Source organism: Patella vulgata, chromosome 4, assembly GCF_932274485.2.
Source record: "Patella vulgata chromosome 4, xgPatVulg1.2, whole genome shotgun sequence".
NCBI classification, from domain to species: Eukaryota; Metazoa; Mollusca; class Gastropoda; family Patellidae; genus Patella; species Patella vulgata.
Genome location: NC_065882.2, coordinates 65,631,941 through 65,656,669, shown reverse-complemented (window position 1 = coordinate 65,656,669; position 24,729 = coordinate 65,631,941). Strand labels below are relative to the sequence as shown.

The following is a 24,729-nucleotide window of genomic DNA, read 5'->3' as shown; positions in this document are numbered from 1 at the left end:
GGGGGCCAGTTTCGGAAGGGGTACTTGATAGGTGTAAAACGCCGCCAAACCGTGGTTATTTGTTTAATGATTCAAGATACATACGCTATTCATTGCGTTCGGCATTGCTTTGTCTTCTTTACTTGAATACAATTTCCAAAACTTTGCTTAAATTCCGTTACTAGTTTTGTGTTATGTACAAGGCACATTAAGCGCTACGAGCACAATTTTTGTGGATTTTTGGCGATATAGAAATGGACATTTATTACTATGTGATATCACAGATAAACTATGTAGAGTGGTGCGTTCTCTCCAAATAATCCAAGGTGGGCGCTTATCTAGAGTGTCCTCCCTTTACTTTTTTTCCGTGAAGGTGAACACAGCATTGGAATTCTATGTGTATTAATTAAATGAACAGGTATGACTATCTTAATAATAAGAGAGAATTAATCTGAATGTACAAACTCAAATTGTGAAACGTGATCCCATACCCGCAGTTTTAAATCAATATTAATCCAGATTTACATCTTCGTATCATCCAGACCAAAAGAGCCATTCTCATGTGCGTGCGTAATAACGCCATTGGTTTCTCCATTTTCTTTCCTCAGACTCTCATCTGAAGCGTCCATTTTTTCCAGATCTTTTTTCGAGAGATGAGCTACTATTCCAGCACCAAACGCATCCCCCAAAACATTGATGGCTGTTCTGAACCGATCACTGTAAAAGAAAGTTATATCATATTTCAATAAAAGGTCACTCGAGTCCATCACAATCTGTGATTGTATGAATGAATGATAACTGCCGGAAGTGACATGCATATGATACTGGAGTGTAATGGGGTCTAATATCTCGCCAATATTAAGGTCATTTTCAGACTAAGCTGCAATAACTGTTATATCTATTTATATCTAGATCTATGCGATGGAGAAGAATTCTGTCCGGGTAGTTGCAAATTTGAAAATAACCTGCCTGGACTCTTCGCAAGAACAGTAGAATACAATCTACATCAAATGTGGGCTTATACAAATGAACCAGAGACTATATGGACCGGACACGACGTCATCGATGCCATCTTGGAATGAATTATGACGTAATATCAAAATATTGAATTCTTTCAATCGATGCGCAATATTGTTCTAGGACCAAGCATGCCGAGTTTAATATCGTACATGAATTCACAGAGGTTTAGCCTCTGTTTTTCGAAGAGCATCACCTCTAAGAGAACAAGATAAGTAGCGCTCGGGGTCTACGTTTCGGGTCCCAAAAATGTTATCAAATTTAAACGAGTGCCGTACTTACAGTAACCAATCAATGGCGAGGATGAGTGTGATATCTTCAGTAGGAAAACCAACGGCTGTGAGTACAATAACCATAGTAACGAGACCCGCTTGTGGTACACCAGCAGCTCCTATAGCCGCAGCAGTAGCAGTTATGCTGAAAATATTAAACCAACAAAATGAACAACAAGTGCTGTGAAATGATATTAGATATATCATTACCGTTACGGTGTTGATAGCTAACAAAACATATATTCGATAAACAAAATGTTGTTTTAGGGCATCATGAGCAAACCTCGAGAATAAGAACTGCTTTAATAAGGTAATTTTGTTCCAGTGGCAATTTAGTCATTGGAATGGAAATACCCAGTGAACAATTCATGATCAAATCGTCTTCGTCATAATCATCATCTGAAATTGGTTAGAGAATTTTAAACTATGTAATATCTCACCTAACTGTTATTACATTTCCAATACCCAAGTCCAAATTTCTGACCTGACCAATAAATATCACAGCCACAGCTTCGTATAACGCTGTTCCGTCCATATTAATTGTGGCACCAACCGGAGCTACAAATTTACATACACGGGGATCAACACCATTATTTTCTTCTAGACACTTCAGTGTTACAGGTAAAGTTGCTGAACTGAAATGGATATTTATATTTCATTAAGAACTGTTTGAAAGAAATTGGATATACAAAATGCGTCTATTCGAAAATGGGGATCACGTGGCTAAGTGGGTAAGACGCTAGCTCGCTAGCCTGGAGGTCGGGTGTTCGATCCCTGCATTGGCCGAGAAAGTTCATCCAGATTTGCCGGCGTGGTTCTCCCTTGTCAGTGATGCAGGACGGAGGGGCTGACAAGGAAAACTATCTAGTCGTTCGGATGGGACGAAAAACCGAGGTCTCGTGTACACATTGGCGTGCACGTAAAAGATCCCTTGGCAGTTGGAATTCGATATAAGAGTAGACCGTAGTGCCGCTGTCCGGGCAAAATTTCCCCATAGCACACTGTATGGCGTATGTCCGTCTTCATTAGCCCAGGTTAGGAGCAGAACAGTAGGACGTTAAACTCCATTTCATTTCATTTCTATTCGAAAAGAACACATTTGCGATTGTCGTTATTTATAACATATATATATATATATATATATATATATATATATATACGTGTATCAATCATAACGATAATAAATAGAGTGACACCTTGGATGTTGATATTAAAGCCCACTGGCCCTGACTGATTAACCAGGAGATATCCGGTTCGATCCAAGAGAGAGAGAGAGAGAGAGAGAGAGAGAGAGAGAGAGAGAGATGGGGTTTAACGTCCACTCGACAAAAACTAGGTCATTTCGGGACTAACATATGGTTTTAATTTTATTTCAATAATTCGCTTGCGCATAGAGGTCTATGGCAGTGGGAGGAAACCGGAGGACCCGGAGAAAGCCCACGAGGTTGGACAGACGACCCTACTCCTTGCCACGTACAACCGGTGATTCGAAACCACGCCAATCGACTCAATGACAGACTTTATGATACAGCGCGCACGCTAACCATTCAACCATCCACCCCCCCCACCCTCCCCGATTCGATCCAAGTGTTGTTCGAGACAGTTCCCCTTGTCAGTGGGACAGTGCGGAAGGCCCGGTCGTTTGGGTGATACGAAAAACCGGGTTCACGTTTATACCGTTGCCTGTACGTTAAAGATCCCCTGAATGCTGGAAGTCGATACAAGAGTAGGCCCCTGCCAGGAGACATTTCTCGTATAGCACACTGCATGGCGTATGTCTGTCTTTATTATCCCGGTTGGTCCAGAAAAGTAAGACGTTAAATACCAGTTCATTTCACTAAAGGCCATAACACATCAGTCAACATGTGTATTCAATATGGTTGCCTATAAAAGCTGAATCGTTTGCATGTCTTTATTTACTTTTCCCTCATTATTAACGACGTTCGACATGCACATGCTTTATAACAGTGTCTATTGTAACAAATAAAAAGATAAATGCGACCAGGTGATTGATTAAGTAGCTTTGTAGCTTTAACACAGCGAAGAGGTGTTTCTATTCTCGTGTGACTCGGCCGGGTCAATATACATATGGACTTTATATATGACAGGAAATCAAGAGTATTGAATTATATTGCTATAAGTATGGATATAAATAATCCATATAATTATTACTAAGGATCTATCTATTCGTTTTTCCAGAAGTTCAATAGGAGTTTGGAGTATTTATCTCTACTTTACCCTTCGTATGACCGGTGTCACGTAGACTAATACATGGGTTCATATTTACCTGGATGAAGTACCTATAGCTGTAACAATAGCTTGTAGAACACCATAAATAAATTTAAATGGATTTTTCCTCACAAACAGAAAATAAACAAGAGGTAGGGATACAAAGCCATGAATAGTTAAACCAGCCATGACAGTAAGGAAATAATAGGCTAATTGTTGAAAGGTTTTCTCGGGATCATCCATTTCTACAACTTTAGCAGCTACTAAAAACATTACACCAATAGGAGAATACCTGAAAGAGTGGATAAATTTTAAAAAATGAAAAAGTGTAGAGTGTCATGTCAGTAGATTATGAATTATGATCAATAATTGAAAAAGCATTGTTCTTTGGGGCTTACATTGCCTTAAACAAATGCTTAATGATATGAATCCACATGGATTCGATTTAAAGTCGCCGATTCCGATCGTTCATTTTTCGGACAATATTTAATTGTTCATTGCTTAATCCTTGCTAACATTAAATCAACGCAACATGGACATTGAGCATTTAATTAAGAAACAAACGACTTGGATTCCATTGGATTTTTAAAAAAAGGCCGATCAAAATATGAAATTCAACGTTTATAAGTGGCCCTGACTTGGCCGAATATTGTGAAATTTTCGAATCATAATAAATTTGCAAATACTGAACGGAATTATACTGACCAATTTTTGGACTGGTATTTCTTTTCGAGATTCAACATTGTACTTTACAAATGGCGATCGCCGGCTTTGTGCTTTTAAAGGACCGCCCATTTCCTTGGCTTTACACAGAACCCCTCCCTCAATTATGTACCACCCCAACACCCACCCTCATTTTTACGTTATAATTAGGAGAATGATGTCGAAACTTACCATATAACAACATAGATGAGTTTCATGGTAGCTTCGTTCAGTGAATCAAATAGGTCTTTAAGGGGTTTTCCCTTTTCGCCTAGTTTGATTATGGTGATTCCCAGTGCTATAGAGAAGACGACTAAACCCAGAACATTCATGCCATCTACATTTGTTACCACTGGTTTATATATCTTTTCTAATTCTGAATAATAGTTTAGTACACAAGTTAGTGTTCAAATTCCATATACATTTATATCAATAATTTAAACTATGTACTAGTAAACATCGCAGAGTTCTGGGGGAGCTCAGAAAATTCTTCTGTGCGATATGTTAAATAAATTGAAGCTTAACGGTGCATACTATTGGTAGATGTACTGTGACAAAGTGCTCCATAACTTGTATCATATTAAGATTATATTGTATACATGTAAAATATTTATTTAAATGCATAGAACCAATTTGAAACTTGTACGTTATTAATCTACGATATAAGATATACTGTCCACTACATATATACACGTCCAGTATACATATATACACGTATTTAATTACGGACGTAATAATTCCCACATGTCGTTACAATGAAATGAAATATGGGATTAAACATCCGACTTTTCTGCATTAATCAGGCAACGAAGACATGCATATGGTATACAATGTGCCGATGTATGTGTGTGTGTGTGTGTGGGGGGGGGTGTTGCCTTGTGGGGGTGGGGTGGGGTGGGGCGGGGGGTATAACCAGGACCTCCACCAAGTAGGCCCGTTTTCATGAACCCAGTCTGTGCAGAACAGAAGGACGTTAAACCCCACTGCCATTAATTTCCGTCAAGCAGTATACCGAGGGGATGGACTTAAACTCGAGAGAACTTAGATATGTTGAAAGAGGTTTACCTGGTTGTGTAATATTACTGAGATTAGCTGCTATAGTAGATAAGGTAGTGGTCATGGTGGTGTTCATCATTTCATCTCTCTCTTTCATGGCATCTTCGTCTAAAACTTGTTCTGTTAGAGGCTGAAAACATCAATATTTTAAATTTGAGAATAAACACCGTCAGATATCAACTTAACTCCTGGTTGAAGATAAATTCAATTATATTTGTATAGATTACAAGTACACTGTAATATGTTAAAATAATATCTGTACTCACTTTTCTGAAACATGCTTCAATTAGATTAGAAGGGAAAGCTTGTCTGCAAAAGAAAATAGACAAATTAGTAAACCTTTGAATAGAAACAATGGGCTGGGTGGAGTAAAATAAACATTAGAATAATTAAATTCTTTCAGATGGTTTTGTGGAGACATGGCATTCATTCATCTGATCTGTTGTCTATGTACATACATTACTCCCGATCTAAATTCATTTTGTATTAAAAAGACGAATTACGCTGGCGACAATAATAGATACAAAGCAGTTTTAATGATGGTTGCATAAATAAAAGATCATTTAGTGTTAATCGCATTAAAACTTATTACCGAAATGATCAGGTCAAGTGTTAGGAATTTCCTAGGTTTGGGTCCGGGCGTTAGCCGAAAATGACTTTCCTGTGTTTGGGTCCCACCGGTTCTCCCTTGACAGAGAGGTTGCACCGGCGGAGCTGACAAGAAATGTTTACTTCGTCGTTCAGACAAGGACAGAGAACCCTTGGCAGTTGGAAATTGATGAAGAATAGACAATAATCATGCCCTCCAGGAAAAATTGTCCTCCCCTCACACCGCACATGTAACTATTGATATATAACGTTAGTCTCAAAATGACCGAATTATTGTATGGTCTGGACGTTAAACCCCGTTATATTCCAGTTCTACATGTTTTGATAATCAATCTACAAGAGTGACTTTAAAAATATCACATGCTTCACATCACATCGTGGATAATAAAAGATAACCACGGTGGTTCAGTGTGTAGGGCATTACATTACTAACTTGAAGGCCCTAAGTTCAGTTCTGGTGGTTGTCGAAAATGTAGCTTGTGTGGGTACCCTTTTTCAGCGGTGCAAGAAAAAGGGTCTGACAAGGAACAGTGTGTGTGTGTGTGTGTGGACGCCTCAAGTTACAACAGTTCAATTAAAAGAACCCTTGACGGGCCTTAGTTCGTATGCCCGTCCTCATTATTCCGGTTGGTGAGGAATAGGACGTTAAACCCCATTTCCTCCATTTCCTTTCATTTATTTTTAAAATAATGGTTGTTTTAATTAGTATTGAAAATCTGATATATGTGTTATTATTCTCATTTTGAACATTTATTTATTTTATAGTTTTAGTCATTTATTCAATAACAAATAAACAATTGTCTGAAACCGCGGACATGTTTATGCAACCTTAAAGGTACACTGTCTTTTAAGAATATACGTAAAAATTTATCAGAGCTACGTCTACTTGTAAGATAGCTACATTAATCGTCTCACAACCGGAACATGACAAAAACTACTGTCTCAGCCATTGGCGTTGCATGGTATAACTATGACATTTTGACTTATTTGTGTACTTAATGTTTGTGAGGGATTGTGAAGGTTGATAAGTAACGACAATTGGAATGTCATGTAAATGGCACACATACTGTCATACAAAGTGGCTACTCCTCGTGTGTTCTGTATGTCACTACAGTTAAACACTAGCGTTTAGAAGAAATGTGGTTATGTATGTCACTGCAGTTAAACTCTAGACTGATTCAACGTTTAGTTTGTGTGGTTTCATATTTGAGACATATTTTACGCCGACATGACCGATATTTTGTACTTTAATGTAACATGTATCATTATGATTGACATTGAAGTCTTATGTTTCTCAGGTCATCGTTCAGTAGAAATTATCCCAATGTTTTGACCCGGCAAACCTAAAACAATTGGCCAGAATGGGGCTTATGCAAATATGCGATGGATGATTTAATGATGTTTCACAAATTCACAAAGGATCCACTTGGAACAACTCCAGTATCCGGTACTAATGATTCAGTCAACTCGATTAACATAACTATTTCCTGTTCCTAAAACCAAATATGACAAACACGTTGCGTCAGTGTGTGTTCACGTTTTTCGCATGTAATAATGTGTTTGTGATGTGTTTTCAAATTGCTGTAAAATTATTCCCGAGGATTCCTTGAACGACATTGGAAATCCAAATTGTTTTCTGATCAAAGGAGTCAAAATTCCAGTAATTAACACACTTTCTCGTAAATTTTATGGACGACCAGCATGTCTCCAGTGAATCCTGTCACTCAATAGTTAGCAAATTAAATGGTACAATTTACCTATCATACCTTACCCGACGTACTTATAAAACAGACGGCTTCAAGATTCCCCCCCCCCCCCTCCTTCAAGTATACCAGATTTCCTTTTAGGCGTAATGCCGCTGGTCGTAATTTTGAATGCTATTTTATTATTTACTATTTTTAACATATTTGCATCGGATTAAAAAAAAGGATCACCAAAAGATGTTTTCCGATAGATGTGTGTGAAATAGTTTTATTTAAGGAGCGCTTCCACTTATAAATAGCGTTGATGGCTTCTTTCTATCGTCAGGGGGGGGGGGGGGCGAATGGTTAACGGGTGCGCATTGGATCATAAGGTCTGTCAATGAGTCAAGTGACGTGGTTTAGATTTTCCGCTTTTACGTGGTAAGGAGTAGGGTCGCCTGTCCAACTTTGTGGGTTTCCTCCCACTTTTAAAGACCCCTATGCGCAAGCGAATTATTGAAATAAAATTGGACCATATATCTTAGTCCCGAAATGACCTAGTTTGTGTCGGATGGACGAAACTGAATTATTAGAGATAGTTCAGTGCAAAAAATTGATCGTTCGAATTGAATCTTGGCAATAAATATCAACATGGGTGTTATTTAAAATTCGTTTATAAGGGGCTTGTAGAGATAGACAAGGGTCAAAATGTAAATATATAGTTGAATACTAATTTAATGATGCTATCTAGAGAGGCTATGAAACAGTACCCTAAGAGGTTAAAGCCCTTGTGTTATATGTGTCAATGATAGAACACCTATTGACATAAACTTTGTTAAAGCAATATCCTATTTGTTTTCTATAGTTTATTCAGATGTATGAATATAATATGTTGATATAAAGGGTTAGTATCGCCATAAGAAAACAGAAAGTTTGTTGACACTATAATCTCTACTTGACTGGAATATTTCATCTCTCGTCTTTTATTTTTACAATTATCCGCATTTTTTAAACTTTTGTTGCCGTATATTGTAACATTCGTCCGTCGATCGGTTGGCCATCGGCCTGTAATCCACAAATTCATAGTAAACTGTACAAGTCAGAGTTCTTGTCGATTTGCAGGGAGGACTCTTTTTGTTCGTAAGGCATTCATACATTTTTGAACGAAAATCGCTGAATTATTCCCCGGTTTATATTCAAATTGATATAATCTTGTGAAAGCGATGCTAAATAAAATTTTCGCACAACATTTTGAACTTTGTGAAATTTTAGCACATCTTGCAATATCGAACGTGCTTCGCGGAGTTGTCTGTCCATTCACATTTTTACTTTAAAAGCTTGAGACACAGTTCATTTTTTTTTTTTTTTAAACGGGCTCTGCAGCTATAGGGCAACTTGGTTGTGCCCTAGGGGATAGTTTATTCAGATAGTAATATGTATTGCTAAATGAAGTTATATTTTGAACTTGTATTTAAGAAGTCGGAAAGTATTAGAGCGAGTGATCTAATGGTGATCAAACTGTAAAATTCTCTCATGGTATCACGTAGTCTAGAAGGGCTAAATATTGCAAACCTAGGGCACGACACCGGAGGAGACCTTATTCACACTTTAAAATCCTTTAAGGGCACAGGCTTGTCATTGACCTAGAGTTAAAATCTCTACTTTGATGTTAGTTCTCGGTCATAGAAAAAGTAGTATGCTTAAAATACTTTAGCTTAAGTTTCCGTCAATATGTCCATGCATGGCGTTTAATTTCCACTTGGGCTGGGGTGGGGAATCTAAACAGCCTTGATTTAGGTAGACATAGTGTATAAAATTGAGTTGATTTGATCCTATTTCCATTAACAATCGAGCTAGATATGATCAAATTTTATTTGTATGGACAGATGAAGCGGTAGTCGATCGATGTGCTTACTAATTCTAGTTTAATTTTTTTAGTTTGCTGTATCAACAGTGGAACACAAAACTGGTCATAAATCATCACTGACTTTACCTGTAGAAGTAAATGAAATGAAATGAAATGGGGTTTAACGTCCTACTGTTCTGCACCTAACCTGGGCTAATTGAAGACGGGCATATGCCATACAGTGTGTTATAAGGGAAATTTTGCCCGGGCAGCGGCGCTACGGCCTACTCTTATATCGAATTCCAACTGCCAAGGGATCTTTTACGTGTACGCCAATGTGTACACGGGACCTCGGTTTTTCGTCCCATCCGAACGACTAGGGGAAGCCACGCCGGAAACCTGTAGAAGTAATGTTGTCATTGCACAAAACAAATCAACATATAAAAGCTACTGAACTCAACAATGTTGTATTTAACCAAATCATATAGGTTTATTGCAATAAAAGCAAATAATGATTAAGCTATAACGATTGATATCATTTCTTATTTGATAAGCCAATATAACCCGTTATTGTAATTTTGTTTTTGGTAAGACGTGTATGTATTTAATAAAAATACGCGAAATGTTTCCAAAGTTAGGGCTATATGAAGGACCCAATTCAAAAACGACACACAATAGTATTACCTAATATAATAGCCGCTCTCTCGGCTAAAAATAAATCCCTTATCCTTCGGCTGTTCAGTATTATAAATTAAAAGCTTGAAATGTCTGACAAGGTAAACATTACCGTAGTCTTTTCAATGAAGACTTATAGCCCATCTACTTGAATTTTGCACTAGAGCCGTCTTATTATAATCTGTTCGTACTTGAATATATTCGAAACTTGATCAATATTGACTGATTCCTTCTCACTCATAATAGAATGGGTAGTTTTGAATTCAAGCCACCTTGTTTTTTTTATACACTATGGCATTATGTAGTATTTGAAAAAATATGTAATACATTTACCTATATAATTCATTATAATAGTATTCAGTTCACTAAATGTAGGGTAAATTCATTTATTCAAATATATCTACTAAGCAAATATTTTCGGTGCCGAATCTTTTAATGAAAGACGTGAGTATATCAGAAAGCAATACTCGGATGATAAGTATTTATAAGTGCAATGTACATAGACATATGGATATTGAGTTTATTCCCACGAAAACCTAAAATTATGAAAAGTCTAATGTATCCGGGCTATATTTGTTTAGTTACCATATAATATAACCATCCCTCTTAAGAATGGAGACATCATCTATTTACATAATTTTTCAATTGCTATTGAATTTCACTTGCACAAGCAAGAGATAATAAAGCATTGTTAACTTGTTATAAAGTTCTAACAACGTTATTTCTGTGTATTATATACTATTTAAAAAAAGTAGGGGATATTTGATTTTAGGGGCATAATACTAAAATATGCAAATGACTACGAAAAAAGTCACTATAGAACCTAACAGAAGAAACATTTCCAGTTACATTTGACGCCCAAACGCACCAATAGCTACCGCATGGAATGCAGGTGATGCTTGGGATCATCATGGGGGTCCAACCCAAGATTTGCACGACTCTGACTTTGAATGTTACAGTCATTGTGGCATTGAATTCCAGGGTGGAAACATCAGTTTAATTGTTTTAGTGACCAGAAAACAAATTTTGATATGCGTCGGCTTACCCAAAATGAAAGGTTACGTGCCCTTGGCATGCTACAGATCGGCACAACACAGGCGGTTGTGGCGCGGACGATGAATGTTTCTCAGTCTGTCATAAGCAGGCTATGGTCCAGATACCGTGATACACAATCTGTACAGGACAGACCACGCTCAGGTCGACCAAGGGCGACAACTCAAGCCCAGGATCGATTTATCCGTACCTTGGCCTTGAGAAATCGTGTCATCACAGCAAATCAGATCAGCGCTCGTCTTCAAACAGACACTGGTGTGAGAGTGAGTGGCCAGACGATTCGGAATCGACTGCATAGGGGTCACCTTCGCGCCCGACGTCCTCGCGTGATCCCTTGTTTGAGAGATCATCACATTCAGGCAAGACGTCGTTGGTGTAGGGATCGTCAACACTAGGATAATCGACACTGGAGCAATGTGATGTTTTCAGATGAGTCAAGGTTCACTGTTGATTTTTTGGACAGACGTAGGAGGGTGTGGCGTCGTCGAAACGAACGCTTCCAAGACGTTAACGTCATCAGACATGATCGATTAGGGGGTGGTTCTCTTATGGTGTGGGGAGGCATCACTGTTGCTGGAAGAACGGCTTTACATGTTGTTGCAGGGCGTGTTGCAGGCCAGTACTACCGGGACAACATCTTGGCAGTCCATGTTGTGTCGTTCGCACGACGTCATGGCCGCCGTTTCATCTTCCAGGATGACAACGCAAGATGTCACAGGGCCAGGATCGTTACAGGTTACCTCCAACAACAGAACATCACCACATTACCTTGGCCAGCACTGAGTACCGACCTCTCCCCCATCGAGCATGTCTGGGACATGATTGGACAGAGGTTACGTCACCGTCAACAACGTCCTGCCAATGTCCAAGAACTTGCTGCTGCGTTGCAACAGGAATGGGACAATCTGGACCAAAATGACCTTAGACGTCTCATTAGGAGTATGTCACGTCGGATCAATGCTTGTTTGGCAAACAGAGGAGGATTTACCCGTTACTGACATGGTTGTGATGCTGTGGTAACTTTGCTGTTTGACCCCGGGTATCATTTTACCCTTATAATGGTCAGTCTGTGCCTTACTTAGTCTAACGATCATTTGGAATAAATCGATGAATGTGAACTTCATTTCATTTTGTCATTTGTTTCTTCGTCAGTTTCATTAGGTGATTTTAATAACACTTAAAAATCAAATATCCCCTACTTTTTTTGAATAATTTATGACAAATACAACAACACAACAATGGCCACCGCCATATTCGGGATACATTATGCAACATCTAAATCTGTCTATTACATGTATTTGTTCTGGCTTCAAATGTTATATGAATTATCATTGAGACATTTGTTCAAACTACAACCCCATAACCAATTCTCTAGGTCATCAGAGACTGCGATATTGAGTGAATTAGACAATGTTTGCCACATCATTGCTAAAGGTTAATATGAACGTCACACAAGGAAACGGCCGATTAAAAACTGAATATCGAGATTTCGTTTATTATTGTGGCAACGGTTCTTCGACAATCGAGACTATATATGATTTTTTGTCAAAACTGCAAACAAACGATGAAAGTAAAGTAATATGACTCACATCGTCAATATGTTCATTTTTCATTATTTATTTTTAAACTATTATAGCAAGAAAGGACATCTCTTTATCTAAATATTACATAATGTACCTTCCATTTCAATGTTCATAGTTCTGCATAATGGTTAACGTTTCAAAGTGGCGTTACTTTTTCTGTATACAATTCTTCTGTTACGTGGATTGTGATATTCTTAAAAATGTCCTGAAAAAATGTTGTCCGAATAACAATTGTCAAAGTGCCTTTTACAACGTTTGGCGATTGTGTGAAGGATATAAAAAAGGTTACTTTTATAAGCACCACCCATTTCTATGTGTACAGGTTTGTGCGCTTTAACAATGCTGAGCGATTGCTGATTTGTGTCAATCACAAGAAAGATAAATCGACTAATAGGCCATTAATTATCCGTATAAATGAGGTTGTTTAAAAAATAAATATATACACAAATAAACAATATATATATAAAAATATATATCAAGCTGTTCATCTTTAATGGTCATATTAGAGCTTTATCACGTTTTGTTGACTTTCTTTTTGAAAAAAATAGCAATTCACTAATGTAACGAAACTTTTATTTACACGAGACTACCAACCTCTTTACATTGTACTTATCTGAGGTTGAAAGTAAAGTCTCAAATATTTACTTAATAAGATGATGGGGAAATGCTTAAAAACGTATATAATACACTGTAGTTCTTTACTTTTTTAATTAAAATGCGAGTGTTCCTCTTTGACTTAATTCTCTTAAACATTCCTGGTACATCCGAATGAAGGCCGTACAACGAGAGGCAAATGTGGAATTATTCCGAATACACGCAATCTAAATGTAGGTTATTTCGAGATGAACAAAGAGGGGGTGGAGGTGAGAGTTGTTAGGGAGCCGACCCTACGCCTTGTGACGTACATGTATGTGATCGAAACAACGACACTTTCATCGATGACAGACATGATCTAAAGCGCATCCATTAGATCATTCGACCGTCAATCTACATGTAGGTTATTTCGAAACTAACAAAGAGTGGATGGAGGGGGTGGAGGTGAGAGTTGTTAGGCAGCCGACCCTACGCCTTGTGGTGTACATGGATGTGGCCGAAACAACGACACTTGCATCAATGACAGACATGATCTCAAGCTCATCCATTAGATCATTCGACCGTCAATCTGCTGAATACGTTATTGTGTTGAATAAATGTAAAGTGTATTAAGCCATTTAACGACTAAAAATTCTTCTAAATGTTATTGCTTACTAGTCTGTACGCAAAATGTATGGAATCAGAATTGCTAGGAAAGATATAAAATGAATACATTATTCACTACGAACTTGCCTACGATATCCCCTTAGATGGAAGTAGGCGTAGTTTTTCAAGGTCATGTTTGGTTTCAAGCTGCTGCCAGCTCGTTTTAGGTTGTTTTATCTGAGGTTATTATTTATGGTCATAGAAAACTGGACTAACCTTAATAAATCCAAAAATGTATCAACAGGGTCGATCTTTCCTTTAGGAGATCCGGTGTTGTCTGGCGCTCCTCCTTTTTTACCAGGTTCTATCACAACTACAAGAATTATTCCCAAAATGACAGCTAAAAGAGTTGTAGTCATGTAGTAAATAACAGCTCGTAACCCCATTACACCCGATGCTCTTGCGTCCAGGGACGCCATACCAGACACCAAACTTGACACTACAAGCGGTAATATCAGCATCTTTAGCATGTTCATCAAAAGTTCTCCAGGATAGCCCAAATAAAGAACCTGGCGAGCGGTAAATTTGGGTTCTACAAATCTCAACCCAGCTCCAAGAGCTATGCCACATATCAAGGCACATATTAAGAACACCAACAATAAATTCTTTTTGAAAAATCTCTTCACTTTCTCGCCTTTGGTAAGGTACTCTGGCTTTTCCTCTAATTCTCCGGCTTCCATTTTTGAATGTCTCAGATACGATGCAATATATCAAAGTATAAAAATATTTGCAATTACACAAGTTGCTTCTTCCTCAGCTGGAAGCGTCTATGTCATTGACGAACTACATAAAGAACAAGGCACAAAACACACCACCTTGTTCAACACCATACAGTAACATTCAATACCAAAATGTCAATAAACGCCGTCGAGGTATACGAGTCGTAATAAATCAAATTGTTAACCAATGGCGATACGTTGAATCAAGTACATGTTTCGTGCGTTCACGAGAACTGTTTTCCTCTCAGACCTTTAAAAGACAAGACATACAAACTGATATTAATATTAATCTTTTAGCGGCATTTAGCAACAGAGCAATACAATATAACAATATTTATGGAAAACAGCTATGGAAAAACTAATTTATTTGGGTGACGTTTCCAAGAGTATTCTCTCAACGTTATTAAGCTAATATTAATATGTTGTATTTCTTTATCCCTTCAATTAGAAAATACAATTGTCATTATTAAACAGTTTTGTGGAATCGAACACGCACTTCAATCTATAGTTAAACATCTTATTTACAAAATATTGCTTTTGGCACTAGTTTAGTATACGTGTACTTTAAAACACGATTGGTTTAGAAATATTTTCACCTTTATAGAGCTTAATAAATAAATATATTCATTAACTGACAAGATAGAATATAAACATAGTTTCATAACATTGAAATAAAAACATTGAGCAAGTTGTCCTTATGGGCCATATCGACTACTGGATTTAATAATGTCAACAACTAGCATTTAGTGAATAAAAAATAAACCAAGACATTAATTCGGGTATCGAAGCAAATGGAGTGGCCACGTGAAATAAATCGCAAAGTATGATTGCAAATATTGTCTAGGGCTCGACACTTGTCACTGAAGTCGTGTTTAATGAAAGTCGAGTATGATGGACTGAGCCATTAGGTAACATCATATAACCGTGTAACGATAGCAAACACAGACATGCTTTATAATATTGTCAGGACGACCACAACACTTTTAATAGGTTCAATTAGGTATTGTGGGTAAACAACACTGATTCAACAATGTCTATATGTTACTAGTTCTCAACGGGTCAGAATTGTATCCTGAAACGAACATGCCCTGACAAACCGATTAACCTGAAAACATACACTTCATGAGTTAAGGATTGTGGTATGTCGCTCCATATAAATAGAAAATTAACTACTGGAAGTCATCACGTTTGTCTTATAATAATATACGTTTTCGCTTTACATCAAATTTGAGACGCAAATACAAACAGGGTCTGCAATGGCTATACCAGTGACATTCAAATACTCACCAAATTGGGAATTATTTAGTGGAAAAACTTATCACTATCAGTTTACCTTAGAGTGAAATAACGGTTAATATTTAAGATATGTATTAATATTTGGATAAAGAATACAAAATACAGAAAAAATCAGCAAGTAAAGGAGCGCAATGGATTTCCATAGTAATACGGATGACTTGTGGAAACTATTCCTCCTCCAAATTATTATTCCGCGAATATGTCGTTAATAACTGCTTTCAACATTATTACATCATCCTCATGGTAATTTTACTTGGCGTCTGAATGATTTGTAACAAACAATACGTGTATATTTCTAATTCTACCTTGAGACATTATTAAGTATGTTTAAGTCCATGTCGTAATTTACTATGTGAAATAGTTTTATACAGGTGTATGACGGATATACTAGTTCAAGCTCCGATATGTTGGACCTTGGATGTTTATTTTGATTGTTCATTATGAACAATGGTCATGTCTCTAGTGTTGACATATCGTATGGGGTGGTATATAGAAAACAGGAACATGATTGTGCGTTAGTAGCAATGTCATTCGCATTTCTATACATTTGGAATTGCACTTTCTTATAAATAAATATGTTCGATGTCATAAAGGAAATACTTATAAAATCACATTTAAAATAAAACCACCCTGGAATAGGCCCCTGGGTAGTTTATGGTGTTGTATCCGGAAATATTAAGAATAAGAAAAGGATTTAATTAAGGGGTCGCACCGACGACTTATGTACAGCACCATGGATATTCACCTGTATTCTTAGGGGGTTTGATCCATGTAAGGTAGATCCAAACTGTCATACCTGAGATATTTAAACTTACCAAGGTAACATTAAATATACAAAGTTACTTACCTACACAATGTATGAATGAACGTATTCTAGACCATAAACAAAGTTAGTAATTAGGTCTATCTAAATTCTCGGTCCGTACCAAAGGTCAACTATATGTACTGCACTAATTCCTTTTATCGTTCAACAGATCTGAAAAACCACCATATAATTATAAAGCCATGTAGCTAAGTAAAAACTAACGGGTTTTTTTTTCACGGTTATTATTCTCTTTTTTTAGCAAGTACGTGGCATACTGTGCTTGTTTTTGTTTTCTGTATAAATTATTCACATTTTGATTGACAATTTTCATATAAAATGCTTCATTAAACAAAACTAGAGTTTATAGTCTTTTAGGTGTATGTCCCTCTAATGTTACAGGATACATATATACATAACATAGGCCATATATACACACACATTCACGCAATAACGGATGTATATGTACGCATGTATAATAGGAGTGTTAGAGGGGTTCTTAAAGTAATTTATGGAGATAAATGGGTCATTGACCAATGAGTAATACTTTAAGGTATTTTTGATACTCCGGGTCATAAACCAGCTTGGTGTGATCTCGGTCTCTCCAGAATTGCGTTTTAACCAAGTGAACAAAATACCGGATCATGCCCTTTAAAGGTTTATTTACTAAAATTTCACAATACTGTCTCTAGCATAAGGATATTTTTAATTGTCGGGTTCAACATTTGGTATTTAGGATTTACTTACTAGAAGTATCCAATGTCTTTTACTTACTCTTAATCGGTAATTATTAATAACCAAGTAGTTCGAATACGTTTACCAAGTATTTCGAATACGTTTACAATTAGTAATTCTTAGCGTTGCAAATTTTTTTTAACATATCCACAGATCAAAGTTTAAGACAAATGAAATGAAATGAAATGAAATGGGGTTTAACGTCCTACTGTTCTGCTCCTAACCTGGGCTAATGAAGACGGGCATACGCCATACAGTGTATATATACAGATTAGTATATATACTATTCAAAAAAAGTAGGGGATATTTGATTTTTAAGTGTTATTAAAGTCACCTAATGAAACTGACGAAGAAACAAATGACAAAATGAAATGAAGTTCACATTCATCGATTTATTCCAAATGATCGTTATACTAAGTAAGTCACAGACTGACCATTATAAGGGTAAAATGATACCCGGGGTCAAACAGCAAAGTTACCACAGCATCACAACCAAGTCAGTAACGGGTAAATCCTCCTCTGTTTGCCAAACAAGCATTGATCCGACGTGGCATACTCCTAATGAGACGTCTAAGGTCATTTTGGTCCAGATTGTCCCATTCCTGTTGCAACGCAGCAGCAAGTTCTTGGACATTGGCAGGACGTTGTTGACGTTGACGTAACCTCTGTCCAAGCATGTCCCAGACATGCTCGATGGGGGAGAGGTCGGGACTCAGTGCTGGCCAAGGTAATGTGGTGATGTTCTGTTGTTGGAGGTAACCTGTAACGATCCTGGCCCTGTGACATCTTGCGTTGTCATCCTGGAAGATGAAACGGCGGCCATGACGTCGTGCGAACGGCACAACATGGACTGCCAAGATGTTGTCCCGGTAGTACTGGCCTGTAACACGCCCTGCAACAACATGTAAAGCCGTTCTTCCAGCAACAGTGATGCCTCCCCACACCATAACAGAACCACCCCCAAATCGATCATGTCTGATGACGTTAACGTCTTGGAAGCGCTCGTTTCGACGACGCCACACCCTCCTACGTCTGTCCAAAAAATCAACAGTGAACCTTGACTCATCTGAAAACATCACATTGCTCCAGCGTCGATTATCCCAGTGTTGACGATCCCTACACCAACGACGTCTTGCCTGAATGTGATGATCTCTCAAACAAGGGATCACGCGAGGACGTCGGGCGCGAAGGTGAATCCTATGCAGTCGATTCCGAATCGTCTGGCCACTCACTCTCACACCAGTGTCTGTTTGAAGACGAGCGCTGATCTGATTTGCTGTGATGACACGATTTCTCAAGGCCAAGGTACGGATAAATCGATCCTGGGCTTGAGTTGTCGCCCTTGGTCGACCTGAGCGTGGTCTGTCCTGTACAGATTGTGTATCACGGTATCTGGACCATAGCCTGATTATGACAGACTGAGAAACATTCATCGTCCGCGCCACAACCGCCTGTGTTGTGCCGATCTGTAGCATGCCAAGGGCACGTAACCTTTCATTTTGGGTAAGCCGACGCATATCAAAATTTGTTTTCTGGTCACTAAAACAATTAAACTGATGTTTCCACCCTGGAATTCAATGCCACAATGACTGTAACATTCAAAGTCAGAGTCGTGCAAATCTTGGGTTGGACCCCCATGATGATCCCAAGCATCACCTGCATTCCATGCGGTAGCTATTGGTGCGTTTGGGCGTCACATGTAACTGGAAATGTTTCTTCTGTTAGGTTCTATAGTCATTTGCATATTTTAGTATTATGCCCCCAAAATCAAATATCCCCTACTTTTTTTGAATAGTATATATCGATTTTTTGATCGATATGGTCACTTCTTAACACATAATTCCTATCAATATAAATGAAATGAAATGGGGTTTAACGTCCCACTGTTCTGCGCCGACTGTGCTAATGAAGACGGACATACGCCATACAATGTGCTATGTGGGATATTTTTCCCGGACAGCGGTACACTACGAATTAATGGAATTACAACTGCCAAGGAATCTTATACGTGCACACCAATGTGTACACGGGACTTCGGTTGTTTTTCGTCCCATCTAAACGACTATATTTTGACCCTTGTCAGACCCCCTGTCCTTCACAACTGACCAGGGGGAACCACGCCAGAAAATCCCGATATACTTTCTCAGCCAATGGAACACACGACTTCTAAGTTAGCGAGCAAACGTTTCTATCAGTGGCTCTCCAATCAATACAAGAAAAGCATCTTTAACGAATCTTTAGTCTTCATATATCACTTAAAGTTTATTATCTTTGTACTTGAGCAGATATAATACGGTAACTGATATATCCAGTGGCTCTTATAACTTCGTAAACACAAAACAAATTCTTATCACGTTTTATTCAAATATTGTTGGTGCTTGTTTCACAACGAAGCTGTATATTAGAGAACAGCCCAACAGATTATTGTAATGAACTAATCATCTATTCGAAATTATTTAAATGGTGGTATGAACAGTGTGTTCTAGTTATTTTATATCTTAGACATTTTACTAGGCATGACACAGACAAACCAGGAGCAACTTGCAAAATATATTAATTTATACAAGAAAAGGGTTCGTTTTATGGTGATAGATGGTTTACGAATACTCCTCTATATATTAAGAGTATTGGTAATTTTATCTTGGGGTTTATGGTTGCTTATATTGTGCAGCACACAGAGAATTGGATTTAAAATCTGTCGGGTGAGAAAAACAGAACAATAATAAAAAACAAACAAAGACACCCCCCCCCCCCAAAAAAAAAAAAAACAAACAAAAAAACCCCACCAAAACAAATGAAAACGAAACGCCCCAAGAAAAAAAACCCCAAAAACCCAAACAAAAAGCACGAAAATGAACAAAATCTAAACAAGTGTATGTGACATGATCCTACCTTTAACGTGTCCACGTGTATTGCCGTCGTCCTTATGATCGACAGAAGATGCATTTAAATGTGGTCCTTATATTAGTACTAATGATTAATAATACGTCGAATCGATGACTAAATATCTTTCGGAGAAAATGTTTATAAGGCGGGCACATTCATCCGTCAACAAAGGAAAGGTGTATTATAAACGTAATTGTAATAAACAAAAATAGCTACAAGCCTTGAACTTGGCGAATTACAATTGAGAAAATAAGAGATTGCACTGTTTGTTACGTTTTTATAATAAAAAATAAACAGTTGAGAGTAATACTATTTTTATTTCAGTTAGCTAACGTTTTTATAGTTATATTATTATAAATTACATTAACCTGTATTAATACGCTTATCATGACAGGTGATCAAATTTAAGACACACCTCTAAGTATTTTATAAAGGAAAGCGTTCATCTTAAAAAAATAGTTAAAACTGCGTCATGTTAAAAGTAATTGGCAATAAATTTGTCTCGCATTTGACGAATAACTCAGTTTGTTCTTATTACCTTAACGTGGAGGATAATGAATATTATACAAAGTTTAGTCGATGGCGATAAAATGAAATGAAATGGGCTTAACGCTATGCAGTATGCTATTGGAGGCATATGGCCCGACAGCGATGTTTCCACCTAATCTGCCAAGATTTCTCGGTTACTGTTATCGTCTCATCCGAACGACTAGACACTGTTCCCGGAAGGCCTTCCGCCCGCCACCACTAACAAGATTCCCGACCCAGAGAGAGAGAGAGAGAGAGAGAGAGGGAGAGGGTAACATCCACTCGACGCACTAGGTTATTTCGGGACTAACATATGATTCAACTTTATTTCCAAAATTCGCTTGCGTGTAGGGGTCTTTGTGGGGTGATAGAAATAGTCCATGGGTTACCTTTTTTTTTTTATTAATTCTCTACTTATAAATATTAAAGATGGGTTCCCGCGTACAAATTGGGTGATTTAATGGTATATATGGACTAAAAACATATATGGTTTATATGGACTAAATTTGTCATAATTATACTTCAAATTCTTCTCAAACATTGTAATTGGGAAGGAATGCCCTGCTATTAAAATTCGATCAAACCAGGTCATGGTTACGTCACGTCTTGGAAATCAGAGGAGAATTCATTGTATACGTAAGACGATGTTGTCTTTAATCGCTTACTATATCGAATCCTAATTAAATTCTCGGATTATCCACTACCCGCGTCTTTTTCCGTCATTTTTATGTTGTACGTCTAACTCTTCATAAAGTTTATCAACTTGTACATCAAGCGCTCAATGTTCGCGTGTGACCTTTGACATCACGCGTGCAGAAATTCTTAATCGTCGGGTTGTTGATTAGGGGAACCCTTACATTTTTGTCCTGTATACGCTCCATGAGTGTTTTTCGGGGAATCCAGTATTTTTCTAGTAAGATTGGATATCTCTACTTTCCATATATACCAAAATTGCCATACTTTTATTGGAAATAACCACCCGATAAATACTTTTCTGGGAACCCATCTTTAAGTCATAATTATAGTTTATTCCGCAATAAGATAATCATGTAAGGGCTGAATTTGCCTATTGCGTGTCAGTTTGCTGGCTTCAAACCTTATATAAATTATTATTAACACATATATTCCCACGACAAGCCCATAATCAACTCTCTAGGTCATCGGGTAGCTTAGATACTGAATGGATTAAAACACCTCCGTCATTTAATAATTTAACAATAAATTGAGCAATGGTAGTTGACAATCGATCAGTAATTTTAATGAAATTTTCAATATATTCATTTCACATTGTCTATTTTTTAAACTATTATAGTTTGAAATTATGAAGCAACAAACGGCCTGTATTCATGGGGACGATAGCAAATAACTATCGCCAATAATTACTGTACACGGGTACCTTCTATTTCTCTATAACAATATATTAATGTCCAGTGGCTTAAATATATTTATTACACATGAACCGCACACAACTTTTGATATTCTTTTGTCCATATTAGATGCGTTTTCAGCCTCATTAATTTTCATCCACAGATTAAGCAGACGGCGTGTGACCTTCATTTGAAAGTAAACGGGGGATAACTCCAAAATATATCATCGGAATATTTCAATACGGATTACTAAATTGCCTTGCGCAATACATTGTGTTCATTTTTGGGGTGAATCCTTGTCTTTTGTTCAAGATTTTCATTGTAACTAAGAGCTTTTCTATTGATTTTTTCTATCCAAAGCCGGATATGTATCACATTGCTATTTTAGGTGAATTTGCTAAAGCGATTTCAACATACTTAAAAGGGTCACGTCTATATCCCATTTATACGGTGGCTGATAAGGGACATAATAATATAATATATGAAAAATAATATAATTTGTTTTTTTTATAATTTTCACCCAAGTCAATTTTAATTTTCACCCAAGTCAATTTTAATATAATTTGTTTTTATAATTTTCACCCAAGTCAATTTTAATTTCCACCCAAGTCAATTTTAATATAATTTTTTTTATAATTTTCACCCAAGTCAATTTTAATATAAATTGTTTTTTATAATTTTCACCCACGTCAATTTTAATATAATTTGATTTTTATAATTTTCACCCAAGAATTTCCACCCAGCCCGTGACGTCATCTCAATTAGCCTCGTTTCCATTGTAATGTATTATGTTTTATCTTATATGGTTCTCATACTGTAATTAGCAGATTGCAATGTATTATGTTTTACCTTATATCAAAAAGATATTTTTATACGCCCACATTTTCATATGGACGTATATTGTCGTCACCCCTGTCCGTCCGGACGTCCATCCATAATTTGTTTGTGGACACTATACAGGTCACAATTCTTATCCGATTTTGACGAGACTTGAAATATAGGTTTATTTCCAAAATATCTAGGTTCCTTTCGATATTGGCATGTATCGGATTGAAACTTCATGAATTATGGCCCCTGGTTGTACGAATAATCACTTTTTTTAGCGTGTGGACACTCTAGAGGTCACAATTATCATTGGTTTCTTTCGATATTCGCGCTTATCGGATCCAAAATTTTTGAATTACGACCCTTGATTGTATGAAAATTCTCGTGGTCCCTCTAGAGAGAGAGAGAGAGAGAGAGAGAGAGTTTAACGTCCATTCGACACAAACTAGGTCATTAGTGTTTTGGAAACGAGGCTAATTGAGATGACGTCACGCGCTGGGTGGAAATTCTTGGGTGAAAATTATAAAAATCAAATTATATTAAAATTGACTTGGGTGAAAATTATAAAAAACAAATTATATTAAAATTTACTTGGGTGGAAATTAAAATTGACTTGGGTGAAAATTATAAAAAACAGATTATATTAAAATTGACTTGGGTGAAAATTATAAAAAAACAAATTATATTAAAATTGACTTGGGTGAAAATTACAAAAAAACAAATTATATTAAAATTGACTTGGGTGAATATTAAAATTGATTTGGGTGAAAATTTTTGTAAAAAATATTGGTGGTCTCTTCATAACTGAAAGTCGAAATTATATTTTCTATAGACCGATATCAACTATCAAACTCTTAGTAACATACTTTAAGCGTTTTCTTCAGTAGATATATTGATACAAAATTTCAATAAGGTTGACTTTAAAGAGATCAGACCTTTCATATTTGGCCCATTTTAATCATTATTGATATTGTTATCAGACTGGGATCCTAATATCAAATATTTAAGTCACAGTGAACACTCTATAATCAGTGGTGCACGAGTCGTGTACCTTTTTGCAATGAACAAAGAAATATATACCCCATAAGACAATGCCAATACATGGCTGGTTCTTAAAGTACCTTTTTGCAATGAACACAGAAATATATACCCCATAAGACAATGCCAATGTAATTATACATGGCTGGTTCTTAAAGTACAAATTAATCTAAAAAAAAACACACGTGTAAAATGGACTAAGGAGACATAAACGACTGCCGTTCAAATTGAAATGTTCAAGTATTTTACCGAACATAATTGATTAGAAATTACAACCAAAACATTAAAAATTGTATTTAAATCGCTTTATATAAACCCATACTACATTGCTGTGAGGTTTTAGACCCATTTTCGCCTTATCTTAACATTCTGAAGAATAGAGCTATACGCCCTTTAAATAAAGTAGAAGTTGTGTATGCGACCATGAGCATCCTGTCTTATAACTGTTACGGTTATGGAGAATATTTTACAGTTGACACCGATCTATATAATGAATTGAAGCCACGTACATATACACTTTTGACAGATAACGACCCAAATTGTTTTCTTTAACCTTGGTAAGTTCATCAAGGTATATTTTGAAAGATGTGA

General features: G+C 36.9%; 1 protein-coding gene across 2 annotated transcripts; it reads right to left on the bottom strand.

Moving 5' to 3' along the window:
- Window positions 1-364: 364 nt before the first annotated feature.
- Window positions 365-20,535, bottom strand: LOC126817287 (excitatory amino acid transporter 1). Of its 2 annotated transcripts, XM_050544133.1 has the most exons (10): window positions 20,387-20,535; window positions 16,805-16,933; window positions 14,159-14,911; window positions 5,522-5,564; window positions 5,265-5,385; window positions 4,392-4,575; window positions 3,556-3,789; window positions 1,709-1,903; window positions 1,279-1,413; window positions 365-696 (listed from the first exon to the last, which is right to left on the bottom strand). In XM_050544133.1, the coding sequence occupies exons 3-10, from the start codon at window positions 14,620-14,622 to the stop codon at window positions 501-503; spliced, it is 1,572 nt and encodes a 523-aa protein (XP_050400090.1). In that variant the 5' UTR covers window positions 14,623-14,911; window positions 16,805-16,933; window positions 20,387-20,535; the 3' UTR covers window positions 365-500. The 2 variants fall into 2 exon arrangements, with proteins under 2 accessions (XP_050400090.1, XP_050400091.1); XM_050544134.1 differs by lacking the exons at window positions 365-696; window positions 1,279-1,413; window positions 1,709-1,903; window positions 3,556-3,789 and having other exon boundaries at window positions 4,388-4,575.
- Between the last annotated feature and the right edge of the window lie 4,194 nt (window positions 20,536-24,729).

Coding starts and splice junctions, on each gene's coding strand:
- LOC126817287 (XM_050544133.1), bottom strand. CDS start 14,622: ATGGAAGCCGGAGAATTAGAGGAAAAGCCAGAGTACCTTACCAAAGGC. Junction 4,576..5,264: donor CAGTAATATTACACAACCAG/GTAAACCTCTTT, acceptor ACTATTATTCAG/AATTAGAAAAGATATATAAA. Junction 1,904..3,555: donor GCTATAGGTACTTCATCCAG/GTAAATATGAAC, acceptor TATCCATTTCAG/TTCAGCAACTTTACCTGTAA.